The 22,840-nt window shown below is 36.3% G+C and overlaps 1 protein-coding gene across 3 annotated transcripts in view; it reads right to left on the bottom strand.

Moving 5' to 3' along the window:
* Positions 1–22,840, bottom strand: part of LOC149804466 (mitochondrial 2-oxodicarboxylate carrier-like) — a 68,465-nt gene that overhangs the window by 27,034 nt on the left and 18,591 nt on the right. For 2 of the 3 annotated variants that reach the window (XR_016415793.1, XM_089940674.1), the window contains exons 2-4: positions 11,933–12,065; positions 9,968–10,097; positions 2,585–2,692 (exon numbers count right to left, since the gene is read on the bottom strand). Coding sequence is in view for 2 of the 3 variants with exons in the window: in XM_089940674.1 (XP_089796800.1) it covers positions 2,585–2,692; positions 9,968–10,097; positions 11,933–12,065 (371 nt within the window). In the remaining variant the exon portion in view is untranslated. Of the gene's footprint in view, positions 1–2,584; positions 2,693–9,967; positions 10,098–11,932; positions 12,066–15,240; positions 15,521–22,840 lie in introns of those variants that run through there. The other variant, XM_089940675.1, reaches the window with a different exon arrangement.

The raw sequence follows: 22,840 nt of genomic DNA, 5'->3' as shown, positions 1-22,840 counted from the left end.
TAGTTGAATATAAAAAAAAATTATTTAACACCTGCATACTCAAAAAATATAAGTTAATTGTTGATCATGGAAACTGATATGTTAAGCTCTTGCTTCTTTTACAAGACCCACATTTTCCATCTTTTACAAGACCCACATTTTCCATCTTTTACAAGACCCACATTTTCCATCTTTTATAAGACCCACATTTTCCATCTTTTACAAGACCCACATTTTCCATCTTTTACAAGACACACATTTTCCATCTTTTACAAGACCCACATTTTCCATCTTTTACAAGACCCACATTTTCCATCTTTTACAAGACACACATTTTCCATCTTTTACAAGACACACATTTTCCATCTTTTACAAGACACACATTTTCCATCTTTTACAAGACACACATTTTCCATCTTTGACAGGTCCTACATTTTCAATCTTCACAAGACCCATATTTTCTGTTTTTCTTACAAGACCCACATTTTCCACTGATGTAAATCATCAGCAAAACTCTCTCTTTGTATGTGAGCAGAAACTTGCTGAATTTCTAAAATGTAAAATTAAACTTGTTTTAACACTGATTTCTTTTCCATGAGGTCAACCGTATAGCCCTTTATAGTGACCATTACCTGTTAATAAGGTAAAGTGGACCATGTACAAACTTTATATTTTCAGCTGCAGCATCATCTTTTAGTACAACAAAACATTTTATAAACCAAATATGGAAATGTTTCTATTACATGATCTGAGTTTAGTTAATTTGTTTTACTATAACTTGCAATGCTTGTTTTTGTAGAATGGCCTATCTAAATTATCTGCATTGCATATGCTGACCATCCCTAAAACAAAATAGTTGTTCCTAATACAAACACTGATAAACTGCAGGTTAGTGAAATGCCTTATTATTATGTTGTTTCCTACAACCTTTCAAGGTCAAAAATAAAAAATTTGGAGATGTGTAATCAGACTTCACTCATACACAAGGAAAACAATGAAGATGTACAATGAGTATCTTGTTAATAAAAACAATGAAAAGTTAGTGTGAAAAGTTTTAATCTAAAATGTATAGATTATGGCAAATGTAGTTATTATAGGTAAAATAAAAAAAAGTTTCAAAAGTAGTTAGCAAATACCTAAGCCTGATTGATCATGTGATGATTGGCTGACAACATGACCATCTGGTACTGACTGACCATGTGATGATTGGCTGACAACATGACCATCTGGTCCTGATCGACCATGTGATGATTGGCTGACAACATGACCATCTGGTCCTGACTGACCATGTGATGATTGGCTGACAACATGACCATCTGGTCCTGACTGACCATGTGATGATTGGCTGACAACATGACCATCTGGTCCTGACTGACCATGTGATGATTGGCTGACAACATGACCATCTGGTCCTGATTGACCATATGATGATTGGCTGACAACATGACCATCTAGCCCTGATTAAACATGTGATGATTGGCTGACAACATGACCATCTGGTCCTGACTGACCATGTGATGATTGGCTGACAACATGACCATCTGGTCCTGATTGACAATGTGATGATTGGCTGACAGCATGACAATCAAGCCCTGATTAAACATGTGATGATTGGCTGACAACATGACCATCTGGTCCTGACTGACCATGTGATGATTGGCTGACAACATGACCATCTGGTCCTGATTGACATTGTGATGATTGGCTGACAACATGACAATCAAGCCCTGATTAATCATGTGATGATTGGCTGACAACATGACCATCTGGTCCTGATTGGCCTGTGATGATTGGCTGACAACATGACCATCTGGTCCTGACTGACCATGTGATGACTGGCTGACAACATGACCATCTAGTCCTGATTGACTATGTCATGACTGGCTGACAACATGATCATCTGGTCCTGATTGACCATGTGATGCTTGGCTGACAACATAACCATCTGGTCCTGATTGACCATGTGATGACTGGCTGACAACATGACCATCTGGTCCTGATTGATCATGTGATGATTGGCTGACAACATAAACATCTAGCTCTGATTAATCATGTGATGATTGGCTGACAACATAAACATCAAGCCCTGATTAATCATGTGATGATTGGCTGACAACATAACATCTAGCCCTGATTAATCATGTGATGATTGGCTGACCTAGCTCATGTACATTCAGGTGGCTTTTAAAAAAGCATGCAACAAAAGATTTGTAAATGGTGAAAATTATTGAAATATGTATTTCAAAGCACACTCACACACACACACACACACACACACACATATATATATATATATATATATATATATATATATATATATATATATATATATATATATATATATATATATATATATTACAAAGAAATAAAATGGGGAGATATGAGGTTTGAATTTCCCTTTTCAAATTAGATTGAATTACTCATGTAAAGCTCAGCATAACAAGGGTTTTAGGAGAATTCTCCTGCTTAAAAAAGATGATACTGATTTGATTTTGATAGTCTTGCAAATTTACACAAAACCTCAATCCAATCCAAATATGGTTGATTTAATGCATATTTCTTTTAACTGAAATAAGATATCATTTATGGAGTGAAAATCACTTACCTCAGAAAACCTGTTTCTATCAGCCTGTAGCTTAACCTTTACAACTTCAAATGGATTAATCACAACGGCCTCAGTCAACCCTGCACACAATCCAGATACCGTGAAAACCTGAAAACCAACCAGAACAATAAACATAACATGTCTGAAATAATTGCTAAAGTTGATTAGAGGTAGAAGATGTGATCATTACAAATACAAAGGCTTAACAGAGAAATTCATGTTCCATGGACAAGACTTGTTAGTGCACAAGAACTTAAAAGTCCCACAGCTTATGTATCATTTTATGCAAAGGATAAACAACTACAGAAAGTAGGTCAGAGTGACCGAGTTTCAGTGTAGAATATGCATTCATTCCATAGTGACACTACAACTTATTTTGAAAGGTATTACAATGAGACAGGAGCTCAGACACATTTTTAAAGCAATGTTAAACAATGCCATGAAATAAAGTCACATCCACCCAGTTTAGGTGCTAAACATACAAACCAACATGCACCTAACTGCATGATAAATCTGACTTGTTGTAGTGAAGAAAGAGTTACAGTGTCAACAGACAATGGATAAACAGATGGATGTATGCAGCCATTTACTATTTTAGCTTGAGAAAATAACTCAGTGAGAAATTTCTGATAAGTCTATAGACCAGACTGACTGGTTGGTGTTGGGCATCTATAGACTAGGCTGAATGGTTGTGTTTGGAATCTGTAGACTAGGTGGACTGGCTGTGTTTGGAGTCTACAGACTAGGCTATCTGGTTGTGTTTCAGTCTATAGACCAGACTGACTGGTTGGTGTTGGGCATCTATAGACTATGTGGACTGGCTGTGTTTTCAGTATAGACCAGACTGACTGGTTGGTGTTTGGAATCTATAGACTAGTCTGGCTGGTTGGTGTTGGAAGTCTAAAGTCTAGGCTGACTGGTTGTGTTTGGAGTCTATAGACTAGGCTATCTGGTTGTGTTTGGAGTCTATAGACTAGGATGACTGGTTGGTGTTGGAAGTTTATAGACTAGGGTTGACTGGTTGTGTTTATTGTCTATAGACTATGCTATCTATTTGTGTTTAGAGTCTAAAGACTATGTTGACTAGTTGGTGTTGGGCATCTATAGACTAGGTTGACTGCTTGGCATTGGACATCTACATACTAGGCTGACTGCTTAGTGCTGGACATCCATATACTAGGCTGACTGGTTGGTGTTGGGCATCTATAGACTAGGCTGACTGGTTGGTGCTGGGCATCTATAGAATAGGCTGACTGGTTGGTGTTGGAAGTCTATAGACTAGGCTGACTGGTTGGTGTTGGGCATCTATAGCTTAGGCTGACTGGTTGGTGTTTGAAGTCTATAGACTAGGCTGACTGGTTAGTGTTGGACATCTATAGACTACGCTGAATGGTTGTGTTTGGAATCTGTAGACTAGGTGGACTGGTTTGTGTTGGAAGTCTAAAGACTAGGCTGACTGGTTGTGTTTGGAGTCGATAGACTATGCAGACTGGTTGGTTTTGGGCGTCTATAGATTAGGCTGAATGGTTGTGTTTGGAATCTGTAGACTAGGCTGACTGATTGGTGTTGCAAGTGTATAGACTAAGCTGACTGGTTGTGCTTGGAGTCTACAGATTAGGCTGACTGGTTGCATTTGGAGTCTATAGATAAATCTGGCAGGTTGGAGTTTGGAGTCTATAGACTAGGTTGGCTGGTTGGTGTTGGGAGTCTATAGACTAGGCTGACTGATTGGTGTTGGGAGTCTAAAGACTAGGCTGACTGATTGGTGCTGGGAGTCTATAGACTAGGCTGACTCGGTGTTGGGAGTCTACAGACTAGGCTGAATGGTTGTGTTTGGAGGCTATTAATTAGGCTGACTGGTTGCGTTTTGGAGTCTATAAACTAGGCTGACTGGTTGTACTTGGATTCTATAGATTATGCTTACTGGTTGCATTTGGAGTCTTTAGACTAGGCTGGTTGGTGTTGGAAGTGTATAGACTAAGCTGACTGGTTGGTGCTGGAAGTGTATAGACTAAGCTGACTGGTTGATGTTGGAAGTGTACAGACTAAGCTGACTGGTTGATGTTGGAAGCATATAGACTAAGCTGACTGGCTGGTGTTGGAAGTGTACAGACTAAGCTGACTGGTTGGTGCTGGAAGTGTATAGACTAAGCTGACTGGTTGGTGTTGGGAATAATGAGTCTTGCCTAGATACACATACATTGGTAAACCTAATATGGACTGGGCAGGATTAATTGTGGTCATCATCCAAAAGTGGTTGCTTATAAAGCCCATTAACACTGAGCCATCATGATTCCCTCTTGACATTAGCCATCATGACTCCCTCTTGACATTAGACATCATGACTACCTCTTGAAATTAGACATCATGACTCCCTCTTGACATTAGACATCATGACTACCTCTTGACATTAGCCATGGGCTCCAACTGCATCAGTGTCTTATACACTGAGGTGTTTGAACAATCACTGAATAATAAGGTAAACATAATGACTTAACAATTGCATAGGATAGTTGTTGACACCTGATGTCAAATGTTAAATATGCTGAGTTTTCATCCAGTCATTTCAGCTTCTCTATCAGATATGTCCAGCAAATATAATCATTTTGGAAGGCTTGTTGTGCACTCAAATTCAGATAGCAGATACAGACCAAGCAGAAGAGTAAATCTGAGTTATGGCATTAGCAGTACATTTTAATAAGTACACTACTGATGTTACCAACTGTGAAGACATGTAGACATGTAGTAGTATCAATCTTACATATACTGTAGACATGTTGGAGTATTAATTGTACCCATTCTGTAGACATGTAGGAGTATTAGTCTTACTCATCCTGTAGACATGTAGGAGTATTAATCATACCCAGCCTGTAGACATGCTGGATATTAATCTTACCCATGCTGTAGACATGCAGGAGTATTAATCTTATCCACTGTGTACACATGTAGGAGCATTACTCTTATGCAGTGTGTAGATATGCAGGAGTACTAATATTAAACACTTTATATACATGCAGGAGTATTACTCTTACCCATCCTGTAGACATGTAGGAGTATGAATCTTTCCCATCCTGTAGACATGTAGGAATATAAATCTTAATGAAATTGTAGACATGTGGGAGTATTATTCTAACTATCCTTTAAATATGTAGGAGTATTAATCTTACGCACTGTGTAGACATGTAAGAGTATTAATCTTACCCATCCTGTAGACATGTAGGGGTATTAATTTTACCCAATTGTAGACATGTAGGGGTATTAATTTTACCCAATTGTAGACATGCAGGAGTATTAATTTTACCCATCCTGTAGACAGAGGCATAATACCTTAGGGGAACTACTACAACTATCTTGCAAATCCATCCCTCCCAAAATAACACCTGGCAATGAAAAAGTAAGTAAAACTGACCCATCTTGCAGGAAATGCATATAATTCAGGTCCACTGACAAAGCCAATATTTCGCTGATTCTGCCTGCTGTAGCTAATGCAAATAAGGAAGATCTTGAAAGGAAGGTGAGACAATCATGCCCTTAAGTGGGGGGGAGGGCTTTATGAGCAATTATTGATTCATCATGCTGGAACTGTAAGTGGGTGGGGGGAGGGCTTTATGAGCAATTATTGATTTATCATGCTGGAACTGTAAGCTGTAAGTGGGGGGGGGAGAGCTTTATGAGCAATTATTGATTCATCATGCTGGAACTGTAAGTGGGGGGGGGGAGGAGGGCTTTATGAGCAATTATTGATTCATCATGCTGGAACTGTAATTAGATGGTCCACCATGAAGTGTATAGCTAATTTTTCCTGCTGATTGCCAAAATAGTGAGCAGGCAGGACTTGTATGATAGGTGAACTAAATAAGCTCTTGAGGGCAGTTCAGTTGGTGTCATATTCAACCTGGTTAAACCCCTATGAAAAGTCCAGTTCGACAAGGTCCAGAGTCATGGGCATGGTTTAATCCAAATTAGTAGAAGAACAGACAGGTCTTTGATTAGTGAATATCCTCTCATCTATGATAGCACGGTGTGCTAGAAATCTTGGAATAAGAAGTTTAACTGATGGGTGTTAACTGTTTCTCATCAAAGAGTCTAGAAGATGGCTATTGTGGAATGGATGTCTCCATTGGAATAAAGTGTTCTGGTGTAAACCACTGAGATTATATTCCATTCCCTTCCTAGACTGGTCCTGTATGCCCTATTTTAGTAATCAGGATGATGAGGCACTCAGATACTTTTGGTTGCTGTTCAGAATCCAAGGTGTTTAGATGTGTTCACATTCAGCCATTCCAATATATAGGAAGCAGCAGTTTGCCAGGCCATTGGGCCAAAGACTGAGTTGGTGTGACAAAGAATGGAGCTGTTGGCATTCCACCTTAACACTGGGGTCTATCATAAGTTGATTCCATCAAGCATGTATCGTATAAAACTGAGGGATGAAAAGGCCATTCCATTTACACAAAATCCTGCTTACAGAAAAATGAGTCTGCCAATACATTAGCCAGCCTAGGACAGGTAAAATTGAAGCCAAGATTGTCATTGAGGACACCATGTTTCAAAATCCCAAACAAGAATGCAAATGTCCAAATACTTGTTCCACTTTGCTGTTTGAGATTAGTCACCACAGTGAAGTAGTGGGGAGAATAAGAACTTTATTCACATGTAGGTTCAACAGTCACCAATGCAAGGCTTTCCAAAACTCTGCCAATTTCAATGATGTGGACAAATAAAAATGATCCTGAGAGGGCCATGTTCTTATGTCAGTCGAAAAAGGTAGGAGACTTGCTCCCCACCAGCCCTGTGTGTGTGTATCCATAGGAATCGTGCTTGCAAGAAGGCCATCTTTGCAGAGGTATCACAGATGTGAATCCAAAGTGCCTTCATGATGCAACCTTAAATGGTTGCTGACTGAGAAAGATGGTCCAAATGCCAAGGTCGGACTCCACCTGGACCATGTACTCATTGTTATGAGAGCACAATAAAGTGACCAAGGACTAAGACATCCATTGCTGTAACGAGCAAAACTAAACTGGCAAATGAATACTCTAGCAGGTGGATTGCTAAAAAAAAGGTATCAAACTTACCATTGCATGAATTCAAAACTCATTCCTGGGGAACACATTCTAAAAGTCCAGACCTAGTCAACTCAATCTGTACAAGATCTAAGATGTTGACAAGAGACTGAGGATGAAAGGAGAGTATCACATAAAATCATGACTTGCTCCAAAATATAACCAAGCTGTTCTTTGTAGTAGGTAAAACACAGAACTTGTGGAAGCTGTTTGAGTGGGGTGTGAAATTAAATCTTTTGCAAGTCAACACTGACTGCACAGTCATCACAATCGACAGCATTAGGACCCATTGTTGCATTCCATCTCAAACCCAAGAGCATAACAGAATTGACTGGATGCACTTAGGTTGAGGACTAACTGATTAATGCTGCATTAGAGTTGACAGAACTCTAGTCACCGGCTTAGTAGGGGTGATGAATGTAATAGAGTCCCCAGGAATTGGTAGGTTCCCAATGTAGTCATGGGAAATTTTTATCCATCAACACATTAATCCATAAGCAAATTTCACAGTAGTACTTGCCATATTTCCAAGACTGAAAAATAAATTTTCAAAGAATCTGTGAACTTGAAAGTTTTGCATATGGTTATCTGCTAGGGTCCGTATTTGGAGGGTCTTTTATATACGGGGGTAATTTTACAATCAATATTAAGGACAACACAAGTATGTCACAGTTTCACCTCCTCCAAAGAAAAGAAGAGTTATATACAATAGTGACTTTTTGTTATAATAATAGCCTATACCACTACAACAGAAGTGTGGGCCCAGTATCGTTTCATTGATTATTTACAATATAATTTTCTAACTGGAACTGATGAAAATGATACATTTTCTTGTAATAAATATTAGCTATTTATTGTTAATTTCATATAACATCCAAATATTAAATGTGATAATACCTCAATACTATGCAACATTTTATGTTGTTATTTTAATGGCTCACGCATAAAACCTGTGTACTTCTGATGACACGGTCACACCACAGTCCTCATAAACATATTTGTATTAATGCACCACATGTAAACGTTTGCACGTGAACTATATTGCAAAAGTGAGATGTTCTTTTTTAATTTAAAGGAAATTATTGGGTGAGAAAAAAAAGAATCTACGTTGGGTTTTGGATCTGGACAAGGAATTCCCTTGACAAGCCTTATGGGGAGACAAATAATGTAACCCCATGACTAGGATTTCCTTGTCTCTGTCCAAACCCCAACACAGATTCTATATGACTCAGTGACCTCCCGCATTAAAGGCAGATGCTCTAACCACTTTGATATTCATGGGAGTTAGTGCCAATTCCCGTACCAAGGGGAGATCACTTGGCCTGACCACCACCTAGATGACAGATAACTTTTAGTTTCTTTTATCCATCCTACAGACCTGTAAGAGTATTAATCTTACCCATCCTACAGACCTGTAGGAGTATTAATCTTACCCATCCTACAGACCTGTAGGAGTATTAATCTTACCCATCCTACAGACCTGTAGGAGTACTAATCTTACCCATCCTACAGACCTGTAGGAGTATTAATCTTACCTATCCTACAGACCTGTAGGAGTATCAATCTTACCCATCCTACAGACCTGTAGGAGTACTAATCTTACCCATCCTACAGACCTGTAGGAGTATTAATCTTACCCATCCTACAGACCTGTAGGAGTATCAATCTTACCCATCCTACAGACCTGTAGGAGTATCAATCTTACCCATCCTACAGACATGTAGGAGTATTAATCTTACCCATCCTATAGACCTGTAGGAGTATCAATCTTACCCATCCTACAGACATGTAGGAGTATCAATCTTACCCATCCTATAGACCTGTAGGAGTATTAATCTTACCCATCCTACAGACATGTAGGAGTATTAATCTTACCCATCCTATAGACCTGTAGGAGTATCAATCTTACCCATCCTATAGACCTGTAGGAGTATCAATCTTACCCATCCTACAGACATGCAGGAGTATTAATCTTACCCATCCTATAGACCTGTAGGAGTATCAATCTTACCCATCCTATAGACCTGTAGGAGTATCAATCTTACCCATCCTATAGACATGTAGGAGTATTAATCTTACCCATCCTATAGACCTGTAGGAGTATCAATCTTACCCATCCTACAGACCTGTAGGAGTATTAATCTTACCCATCCTATAGACCTGTAGGAGTATTAATCTTACCCATCCTACAGACCTGTAGGAGTACTAATCTTACCCATCCTATAGACATGTAGGAGTATCAATCTTACCCATCCTACAGACCTAAAGGATTATAAATCTTACCCATCCTATAGAGAAGCATTAGTATTAGTCTTACCAATCCTGGAGATATGTAGGAGCCATAGGAAAATAAAGACTTGTAGCGTTCAAAAGTGAAAAACTTCACTGCTCTCTTTGGGGTCTCTGCCAGTATGGGAGGTAATATACCTTTGTAAAATGATAGGGCACTGCAAAGAATAAAAAGTTATGTACTCACACAGTATATAAACTTGTATAATATATTCTCAGGTAATATGCCTTTGTAAAGAAAAGGTATGTACTCACAAAGTATCTAAACTTGTTTAATGTATACACAGGTCTACATTATCTGTTGTGCTCATTATTTCATGTGAACAGCATAGATCAAAATCTAACTGTATATTTATATGACAGAAGGCCTGGGTCCATGCTATTTGTATATTTATATGACAGAAGGCCTGGGTATATGCTATTTGTATATTTATATGACATAAGGTCTGGGTATATGCTATCTGCATTTGAGTGTATGCATTACATGGAGGTATGTATATATGACAAAAGGCCTGGGTATATGCTATTTGTATATTTATATGACAGACGGCCTGGGTATATGCTATTTTTACATTTATATGACTGAAGGCCTGGTATATGCTTATAACAAGTTGTGACAAAAAAGAAAACACTGATTTACCTAGTTGTTAATCAGAAACTGTCATTTTATGGTTTCGTTACTGATTTAGTTTTAGTATCATCCTTCCATGATTGACTGGTTTCCAATCAAACTAATTATTCATAAAAATCTATATTACATAATTTCAACTAACAACAGGATAGAATTTTATTCTGAGCTGTTTTAATTTTTTTTTTTTTAAATGATACTGACAGCAAGCAGAGTACTATCTTAAAAATATGTAACATCTAACTGACAGACATATTTGGACAAATGGTTTTATAAACAAAATATGTATCGCCTAACTGACATACTGTATGTTTCTGGTCAAGTGGTCAAGTTTTATAAACAAAATATGTAACACCTAACAAACAGACATTTCTGGTCAAGTGGTCAAGTATTATAAACAAAATAACAAGTTGTCAGTTTTATAAACAAAATATGTAACACCTGACAAACATTTCTGGTCAAGTGGTGAAGTTTTATAAACAAAATATGTAACACCTAACTGACAAACATTTCTGGTAAAGTGGTGAAGTTTTATTTGACCATGCCACCAAACAAGTATTTGAGAATGATAATAAAATTTAGTTAGGCTACACATCTTGGTTATAAAGATCCAATGTCCTGACCAATTTCTGAAGTTACTGACTGGAAATGAAATGGACAGGTAAAGGGGTACAGTTGTGGATCAAACATGGTCTAAAAAGTCATCAAGTTATGCCAGGAAACAGTAAAAAAATATATACCGATTTGAACTAGTTTATTTTAAAGTAAAACCCAGAACAAAATTTGATTTCAACTCATAAATTCCTTTCAATGTTAATGAGCGGAAGAAAAATGGAAGGGCAACCTGACCTAGCTCTTCTGGATGTAAAGCCTCATACAAAATTTGGTATTCAACCCATGAAGTGCTTCAAACATTACTGGGTGGAAGTGAAATGAAAGGGCAGTTTGCAGTAAGCCAGTATAGTATTCACGGAACGGTCTGTAACAAGCTTTAAGAGTTTATGGAACAGTTGGTAGTATTTACAGTACAGTTGGTCATACACCAGAACAGTATATACAGTACAGTTTGTAGTACATCAGTATTTACAGTAAAGTTTGTAGTACACCAGTACAGTATTTACAGTAAAGTTTGTAGTACACCAATACAGTATTTACAGTAAAGTTTGTAGTACACCAGTACAGTATTTACAAAACAGTTTGTAGTACACCAGTACAGTATTTAAAGTAGTTTGTAATACACCAGTACAGTATTTACAGTACAGTATGTAGTACACCAGTACAGTAATTATGGAACAGATTGTAGCATGTCAGTACAGTATTTATGAAACAGGTTATTGTATGCCAATATGGTACATTCAATCTTACCCCTCTTGTCTGTACATCTTTCTGAAACAGTCTACTAACGAGGTATATCTGTTGGGATCATCTGGGCCACGCTGTATCTGAAACCGCGTCTTGATTAGATCTAATGGATGCATGATAGATACCTCCACAAAACCTGGAACATGGAGATAAATCAATTAAAGTTTATATTGCACTGCTTACATAATAATTCCAACACAATACATTTTGCAAATAACTCTTGATCATACAATTGTTGAGGTGAATCAAACATGAAGCACCCTTGATTAGCCAAGTGGTGACCTGACAAATTCAAATGTAAGGTACTCTTGATTAGACACGTGGTGACCTGACAAATTCAAATGTAAGGTACTCTTGATTAGACAAGTGGTGACCTGACAAATTCAAATGTAAGGTGCTCTTGATTAGACAAGTGGTGACCTGACAAATTCAAATGTAAGGTACTCTTGCTTAGACAAGTGGTGACCTGACAAATTCAAATGTAAGGTACTCTTGATTAGACAAGTGGTGACCTGACAAATTCAAATATATGGTACTCCTGATTAGACAAGTGGTGACCTGACAAATTCAAATGTAAGGTACTCTTAATTAGACAAGTGGTGACCTGACAAATTCAAATGTAAGGTACTCTTGATTAGACAAGTGGTGACCTGACAAATTCAAATGTAAGGTACTCTTGATTAGACAAGTGGTGACCTGACAAATTCAAATGTAAGGTACTCTTGATTAGACAAGTGGTGACCTGACAAATTCAAATGTAAGGTGCTCTTGATTAGACAAGTGGTGACCTGAGAAAATTCAGATGTAAGGTACTCTTGATTAGACATGTGGTGATGTGGACATATTCAAAGCTCAGGCATAAATAATGTGTCAGACAAGAAATCATTCTCACATGCATTGCATAACATTTGCCAACCTAAACAAAAATCAAGAATATGTCTTTGAGTAAAAGGCACACTGTTATAACCATTTTGAAAACTGGCACTGGAACATACTAAAGAGTATCTCATCTTTCCACTGGCTGGTAATTAAACCACTGCGCTGCATCTGTTCTAGGATTAAATATTGTGAAACTTGCTCATAAATCCCATGTCGCAAGAAAAAAGGAACATTTCTAAATACAGGATAAATTTTGGTAAAAAAATAAAAGGCTTGTGTTTACAAATACAGTGTCTGTTTATTGCGCATTATGTTAATTCTTTGGTGAGAATTGATAGACTAGAGCATTACCTTATTTCATGTAATTTTTTGTACCCGAAAAAATAATGATTAATTTCAGTGTGCGCAAATATTTTATGTAAAATAAATAATTATCATTTTGTGGTACTGACCATGTACGAAAATAAAGGGATCGTACCTGAACAAGTTCTACAGAATACACGCTACTCGACAACCTAACTGTACAAACATACAAAGTAGATGTGTATTTTCTGTCTCATTCTGCTCTCAACTCAAGAATCTAATTACAATAAAAATAAAACTACTGAGAAAAAGTTTTGTTGTTATTAATGAACTATAGAGAGAGGATTATGACTCAGTGTGAAAGCTTGTCTGCATTTAGAGCACATGTAGCTGTTATGTTGATTAATGTTGGCAAAATGATTTGAACATGTATTAGTTATGGGTATTTTTTATTGGTAAATTGTATGCAACAATACGAGTCCACATTGTCAAGAAATTAAATGCAACTTGTATTTTACAGTAACAATAATCTCATTATTAAATTGCAATAAAAAATAAAGAACTTGAAATCACATTTTAGTTAATGCGCATGAGCACGCATGCATGTGTATATGTGTGTGTGCAAGAGAGAGAGAGAGAGAGATGAAACAAAATTGTGTCAGTGTACAAGACTATATTTATTCAGGGCAGTTTTTATTTGTAGCTTTTGCAAAGAGAGAAAAGACTGTAGTTTGAGTTACCTAACGATTGTGATAATCCTCATGTATTACAACCCTACTATATTCCATTAGCAATAAAATCAACAATTCATTCCTGTTTTAATTATGATATACATTGCCCTAACAACCACCTGGCTATGAAGTGTTATTTACATGGTAATTAAACATGCTTAGTGCTTTGGTTATTCCAGTTGAAACCAGATTTTGAGGGCAAGAATCAACTGAATAGGTTAAATCAGCGAGGCTGCCAGTAATGAAATGAGGCTTCTTCTTGGGAAATAAAAATCTGTCAATGTGATACTGAAGCCCTTGTCCATACAGAATTTGTTATGAGGACAAGCGATCAATGCATTACTTGTTATTCGAACTCACCAATTGAAATAATAGAGGGGTATATCGTAGAATAGATTTGCAATAAAATGTTAATTATATCCAAGTCAAAACAGAACAAGCACTTAAAAGATAGTATATATATGAATTAATTTAACAGCGTCCTTAACTTTCAAATTTACGATAGAAATTGGCAAGGTTTTATATTTTATGTTTGTATGACAATAATGCAACAATAAGACTAGTTGACCAATGGTCTGTGGTCTTCACTTTAGCATATACTGAGATGTAATTTTTGATGGATAAGAAAACATCAAAACTCATTTTAAAATGCATGTGGTGTTTTGATATGGTGACAGACTTAATAAGGAGAACCAATTAACGATAATATTTAAAGGTATGGTCTGTAAAGTCATTTGTCCATTTGTTAATAAACACCAGTAGATATTGTAATGAGAATAAGAGAGCTTATGCATCAATCATTGTATTTTCTCAACAACAATTACTCAACAAGTTTTGAAAAAACAAAATGATAATACAATATTTTCAATCTTTTTTGCAAACGTAAATCTTCTTAGTAGAAATTTTATGTTCAATAATTTAATGGATTTTTTGAAAAATACAAAGTGATACATACAAAAAATTATGATACATTTAAATAATTATGATTTTGATAACTAGACTGTGTACGAAAAATTACAGGGTATGGAAAAATACATGAAATACGATAATCCCACAAATGGACATCAATGAATACACCCTGAGTGTGTCTGTAAAATATCTCCCAAATACATGTACATGGTACAAGTAACTGGATAAAACTGAGGGCAGAACTCACTGAACCTGGCAATGTTCAAAATGGAGTTTTTTTGACTCATATTAAATTCTAAGCTCCTGGGTAGAGGTCATTATCTCTGACCCAAGCAATATCTATAGTAATGCAGAACTCTAACAGAAATATGTCTGCTACTGGAAATATCAACATTTCTATCACTGTTCAAGAATTACCAGTTACCTTGGTAACAAAAATTATCAAATTAAATTTAATCAGCAGCCTCCTTTTCATTTTGAGCCCTATACCTTGTTTCTTCTGGACTGATCTGGAGAAGATCTTCAGTATGGAGGTAGCTACTTAGTACCATGCCAAAAAAAGAAGCAATAATTAAAGTTTGACCCAATGAAGTAGCTGTAAATGAACATTGGTTGAGACAATGCAAAATGTTTCACTACTCTGCTGTTTTTTGACAGATCTTAGATATGTAATTTGCTAAAATTTAACCAAGAGTCAATATCCACCCTAATAAGTTTCATACAGTTCTCACAGGATATTTCATGGATTTTTAGGTGAAATTAGATACATTTTCAGCATTTTTGATAAGAATAATTGCTTGGAATTTCAGGTGCTTGACTTGCCACATCCAACAAAATTGTACCCAAACTTATGGATATTCCCATACCATCATATATAAGGCAACCAATCAGAATGTCCCGATACATGCACCTTCTTTCATTCATCTAGAATCAGGCAAGTGACAGTTATCATAGATACTCCTTTTTTTCCTCAAGCCATTGTAGACAGGAAGAACTATACACCACAAAATATCCACAGACTTGTCTGAAATCACTCAAAATATCATAGACATGTCTGAACTCATTCAAAATATCACAGACTTGTCTGAACTCATTCAAAATATCACAGACTTGTCTGAACTCATTCAAAATATCATAGACATGTCTCAACTCATTCAAAATATCACAGACTTGTCTGAACTCATTCAAATCAGCAGTGATAAAGTCTGTCAGTTATGGCATAAAAGCCATTGCTTTACCTTTTACATTTGATATTTATTTTTTCACTGATTTTAAAATTTAACACTAACATACATTTGCTTTTATTATTGTGCTTTCTTCTTTAGATAATAAGCAGCGACATGCAACTATCCTTTAGCCAATTTGCGCAAATATGCAACTACTAATATGTACAGACATGCAACTATCCATTAGCTCATATGCACAAACATGCATCTATAATTTAGCTAAAAGGCACTGACATGCAACTATAATGGGTAATATGTACAGACATGCAACTATCCTTTAGCTAATATGTACAGACATGCAACTATTCTTTAGCTAATATGCACAGACATGCAACTATCCTTTAGCTAATATGCACAGACATGCAACTATATTTTAGCTAATATGCATAGACATGCAACTATCCTTTAGCCAAAATGCACAGACATGCAACTATATTTTAGCTAATAAACACAGACATGCAACTATCCATTAGCTAATAAGCACAGACATGCAACTATCCATTAGCTAATATGCAGAGACATGCAACTATCCTTTAGCCAATATGCACATATATGCAACTATTAATATGTACAGACATGCAACTATCCATTAGCTCATATGCACAGAAGCAGCAGAGGGGGCGAACAGACCACTTGTCTGAAACCTAATTTGCTTAAAGTATAAGCTTCTTCCGAAATAAAAAAAATAAGGTCACTACTAACCTGACTGAGAGTTGTGTTTACATACCAGAGGTTCCGCCCCCTCTGCTGCTATCAATTTATCCAAAATTTTTATCAAGTCCAATATGATATCTTGTTCTAGGATCATGTAAATTTATTGTTATAAACCCCTGCTGGGTTGATTGTGCTTTTGAAAAGAAATTTCTGAATTTAATTATATCCATGTCGCTGCTACACCAAGTTTGATGAATATTTTGCAACGTGTGCGTATAAACTCCATTAAACATAACTAAAATATTACAGTTATCTCTGATCACTTTTGGGATTTGTGTGTATCGCTGAGTAACATAAATCACATCAGTGTTTTTATGTCGGCCACATGAAAAAATTCTGGCAGGAGTTGATTGTTTGTCCAGCATCACATCATCGTATACAACTAAATTATTAATAAATCCGTCTAAAACATCAACGCTCGGCGCTTCATCAATATCAGTTATAAACTCTATAACATCCTTAACTTCGTCCAGTAATCTTGCGTTTTCATTGAAATCTTTAAGTACATCATAACATCGTTGATCATCAACTGATGGTGCTACTAAATACAACTTATCCCATTTTAGCCATCTCATTATCAGATTAAGTAATAATTGCGTCTTACCTGATCCAGATGGACCTATTATATTAATTAATATTAATATTAATATATCCTCTGGATTGGATGGTATTGGTCCACGAATTCTTAAAATTGCTGTACCAGTAATAACAAAGTCACTAACGCATATCATAAATTTAAGTATAATGAGTGGTAATTTTCCAGAAACATTGAAATGTGCAAAGGTTACACCCATCTTTAAGAAAGGAGAAAAGGAGGATCCAGGAAATTACAGACCAATATCAATTCTACCTGTATTGTCAAAACTATTTGAAAAGCATGTAGCCATTCAGGTCTATAAATTTTTCGAAACATACTCTCTATTTCATAAAGCTCAATCAGGATTTAGAAAGTACCACTCGTGCCAAACAGAACTTACCAAATTAATTGATCTTTGGCTGAAGGAAATGGATAATGGACATATGACTGGGATTGTTTTCCTTGACTTCAAGAAAGCCTTTGATCTTGTTGATCATGAAATTCTGCTGCAAAAGTTGAACTGTTACAGGTTTGACAATCCTTCTTTAAACTGGTTTAGATCATACCTAAACCAAAGGTCTCAACAAGTAAGCATTGGCAATATTAGCTCTCAAACTCGCACTATTCATTCAGGAGTCCCTCAAGGCTCAGTTTTGGGCCCTCTCCTCTTCCTCATCTATATCAATGATCTACCATTAAATAATGAATCCACAAACACTGATTTGTTTGCAGATGATGCAACCTTGTATACATCAAGTTCTGATACTGAAGTTATCCAAAAGAAATTAAACTCAGACCTTATCAGAGTCCAAAACTGGGCACAACAAAATAGGATGGTAATTAATGAAGGTAAAACAAAATGTATGATTTTGGGGACATCACAAAAGCTACACAAGTCAGGGAACCCAAAACTGTCTCTTGCAATAAATAATCATCCATTAGAAAATGTCAAACATGAAAGGCTTGTAGGTGTGTCTGTAGATAATAATTTATTATGGAATGACCATATTGATAAGCTTTGTAAAACACTGTCATCCAAAATTGCCCTTCTCAGCAGAATCAAGAAATATTTACCAATGGAAACTCGCAATCTATACTACAAGTCATATATTCTTCCAACAATGGATTATTGTTCTAATGTATGGGGAAAATGTGCCAAATCTGAGCTTGACGGGATTTATAAACTTCAGAAACGAGCAGCACGTGTAATTTTAGATGCATCTGTTGATCATCCCTCAAAAGAATTATTTACAGAACTCAAATGGTTCACAATATACGACAGGATAGATTTTCACAAAGCAGTTCTTTTATATAAATGTCTACATGGAACTTCACCATAGTATCTTCAGGACTTATTCAGGCCTTTTTCAACACAATACCAGTTGAGATCAATATCACATGGAAACCGTCTAATACCAAAACCAAGAACAGAACAATTTAAAAAGAGTTTTCAATACTCTGGTACAGTTCTGTGAAATAAGCTTCCACTACATGTAAAATCTGCTGAAAATATTAGAGTATTTAAGAAAAGATATCATGAGCATGTATGTGTTTCTAACAGATAATGGAATTTAGTATTTTTAATACTAAACATGTTAAAATAAACAGTAATTATTGCTTCATATAATGTGTATTGTTATACTCTCCTTAAGAGGGCCTCAAGGGAGAATAGTCTTTGACTGATGAGTCACCCTCTATAAATAAAGCATTATTATTATTATTATTATGATTCTGATCGAATTTGGCAACGTAGGATGGTGTTTAACTGGCTCTTGTTTTCGTGTCGCTGAGAAATCAATTATATCCATATATAAATAATATGAATCTATATTGTTTACGTTGCAGAGTTAAAACACCAACTAATGATCTATCTACGGTTACAACAAAAAATGCGAGAATAGCATATGGTGGAAGATGTGCAGTATGTAACAGAAAAAAGTTTTCTTTTTTACCCAAAAAAGATGGTGGTGATATTGCTAAATTAATGTCAAATTTCCCAGGAACCCCATGGGCTAAATACCCTGGAGAAAAATATCTACCAGGATATAATTACTGTGGTCCTGGTACTCGACTTAATATCAGGCTTGACAATCAGGATCAACCAAAACCAGATGAGTATCCCATAAATGATATTGATAAAGCATGTCACGTTCATGATGTGACTTATAAAGATAAAGATCTACAACATAGGCATATTGCAGATGTGAAGTTGATTCATTCGCTAGATTCCATAAAAAATAAAAATATCAGAGAATCATTAGCTAATTGGTTAGTAAAATCTGCAATGAAAGGTAAACTCATATTAGGGGCTGGTAATTAATTATAAATGGAATCAATTTATTATAGTCCAAGGCGATACTGGAGGGGTAAAGCAGCAAATAGTAAACTCGGTGATGCAGCAGCAGTTAAACATTCTACTGCTAAAGCGTGGTTATCCAAACAAGCAATATGGCAAATTTACCTACCATCACCGAAACAAATTCAGTATGCGTATTTCAATGTTAGTGTTCCTAATGAAGTTCATCAAGCAGATATTCTGTTTTTACCTTATGATACGATTAAAATACGTAGACGTCAAATAACATACAAATACGCGTTAACTGTCATTGACGTTGCAAGTAGATATAAAGAGGCAGAACCATTATCAACGAAAACATCATCTGAAGTAGCCGATGCGTTTGAACGAATTTATCAACGAGGACCATTACGATGGCCACAACTATTACAGGTTGATCCTGGCAAAGAATTTCTTGGTCCAGTATCATCGTTAATGAAGCAACATAATGTCAAAATCAGACGAGGACACACTGCAATTGATCGTGATCAGGCAATTGTTGAACGATTTAATCGAACACTTGCTGAGCAGTTATTTGGATATCAATACGCAAAGGAATTCATTCAAGATAAAAGATCTCGCAAATGGGTTGCAAGATTACCAAGTGTGATAGCCGCGTTAAATAATAAGATTACTCGAACAACCAATATGAAACCTATTAACGCAATTACCAAAAAAGTTATACCTGTACAACGACGTGATTTTTCAGCGCAGCCAGTATTAGGTAATGTGACCGTAAGATATTTATATGAATGAGGTGAACTTGAAGGTGGTAAAAAAAGAGCGACTGATCCTATTTGGAGTATTACGACATGCAAGATATCTAGCGTAACAAGATCCACTGGTAGACCAGCAATCTACAGACTAGATTCAACTGCTCCTCAACGTGGATTTGTATGTGAACAACTACAAATAACTCCCGAGGACATTCAATTACCACTGCAATCACTTAACTAGCACCCCTACATCGATTACACTCAAGTCAAGTCAACATCGTGTTTTCTCGTGTATGACCAAGATGGTTATCTTTCCTATCTACAGTAAATTGTCTTGGATCATTTTTCAGATACCGCCATAACATTATACAATTACAACTCGCACAGTGATTATTCTGCTGCTGTTTCAGCATATTAAAAAATTCAATGTCAAGATCAAAGTCGCGTTTATTTTTTTATAACCAGCTAATTTTTTTCTTATTATGTCACCGTCAACATCATCATCATTGATCACTGACTCATCCAGGACAATCCTTCATAGCTGAGATATTCTTCTGACTCTAGATACTGCGAGATAAACCAAATTTGACCACTCGATACGATCATCGACGATCCGAACAACTGTATCAATAATAGTTAATCCTTGAGATGAATGAATCGTCATCGCGTATCCTAGTGTCCACGGGGATTTATTTGTTTTTAGCGCATCTTCAACAACATTGACATCAACTGCGACAATATCATTCAACACTAAATTCTGTTTCTCGGTCTGTCCTGGTATATCAATGTCAATATTCTGCAGCCGTGTATCTGCTGGTTGATAACATAACGGAACTGGCAACATTGGAAACTTTTCTCATTTTAACTGAAACAATTGCCGTTGAAGTGTGTCTCTGACTATCTTTCTACTTGCAACTATCAAATCATTTGGTCTCCACGCACGCAAAAAGCCTTTCATGGGTGTTTCTGAAATCACCTCATGCATTACTTCACATTGAATTTTATTTGGTCGCAGTCTGATTAATTTTTTAAACTCCCTTAATTCTGGATCAAGTGCTCTATGATCATCAGTCACTTCTTCGAAGTGGTCAACAAAATCTTTCAGCCAATCATGTGGAGATGGTCCAACAAAAGGTGGTGGTTGACCGTGATTGCCACACATTATCACAGCAGTATTTTTTGTTAATAGCCAATCAAGAAACATTTTTAATACTTCTAACGGTACTGTACATATTTCATCCCAAACGATAATCCTCGGAATATATTTTTCACTCATCCTCGAAGAAGTCCATGCATTACCCTTCCATTGAAAGAAGCTGTGATAGGTACACGATTGTACTCCTCGTTGTTTCATCTCTCACACGAGTCTATGTGTAGGAGTTAAAACGATCATATCGGAATTCTGAAATAATTTGATTGCTCGGGTCATCTTACGAGAACCCCCTGGTCCGTTCAGATAAACTGTTTTATTTCTGGTTATTGGATCATGCACCGATGGTGCAGAAGATAGCTTTAATGTTTGATATTTTTTACAATAAATATCTTTAATCCCAAGATCAGCGGATTCGGAATAATCTAGTAAGTTTTCTTTTTTTTATTCTCCACGAACCCCACTGTGCACAAGTATCGATATGTAGTTGTTCTAGCAATCCTGAATATTTTTTATTGATATAAAACAAGTCCGTGGCAACTCTGACAGCAAACTTAGAAACCTTATTTATCATCAATAACAGATTTATTGAAACATATGTGAGCATCGATGATCTTAAATGAGTATATTGAGGTGACTCACCGTCCATGTAGCTCACAATTGTACCTAGTTTAGTTCCATTTGACAAGAAAGCTATTTCTCGACTTATAAACGTGTTTTTCTTCGTTGTATCAGCGATTATAAAATCTAACTCAGCATCGTCCATGATCAATCTTGCACAATGTTGTTTATGATCGTATGATCCTCCTTGAGTGAACTTGCCAATTATTTTTCTGCCAAGATCTTTCGTAATTTTATTCTCGTAATCTGTTTTATCCGGGTTTTCATCATCAGAATACTGTTTTTGTTGTGGTAACCAAACTTTGGTTTGTTTCCAATATGATATAATTGCTTCGCTGATCATCAACGATATTAACATCGCACAATCAAGTATATATCATAACAGTACTATTGGTACCCACATTTTTTCTGAAAAATGTTTTCCAAACCAAACATAACAAATTGGATGAAGTCCCATAGCAAACTCGAATGACTCGATACGAGCGAATCCAGTCAGATCAAAATTCGGTAATGGTCCATTTATTGATGCTCGTGTCATTTCATGTGTCGGATGACCGAATCGCTCAAAGTACACAGAACAATCTCCGTATCCAAGAAAACTTCCGGGATAACATGTGACCATATCAACCGAAATAACATCTCTGTGATTGTATTTAGTATTCCATAATCCACCATGTCCGTATTCGACACAACTGGATATTATGTCATTGAGAAAATCAAATCTAGTTTTGTTTCCACGAATTTTTCTTT

The sequence above is a fragment of the Sinohyriopsis cumingii genome, chromosome 2 (assembly GCF_028554795.1).
Source record: "Sinohyriopsis cumingii isolate HCF-2022 chromosome 2, ASM2855479v2, whole genome shotgun sequence".
NCBI classification, from domain to species: Eukaryota; Metazoa; Mollusca; class Bivalvia; order Unionida; family Unionidae; genus Sinohyriopsis; species Sinohyriopsis cumingii.
The sequence above is the reverse complement of the archived record's forward strand: the minus strand, read 5'-3'. Positions and strand labels throughout refer to the sequence as shown.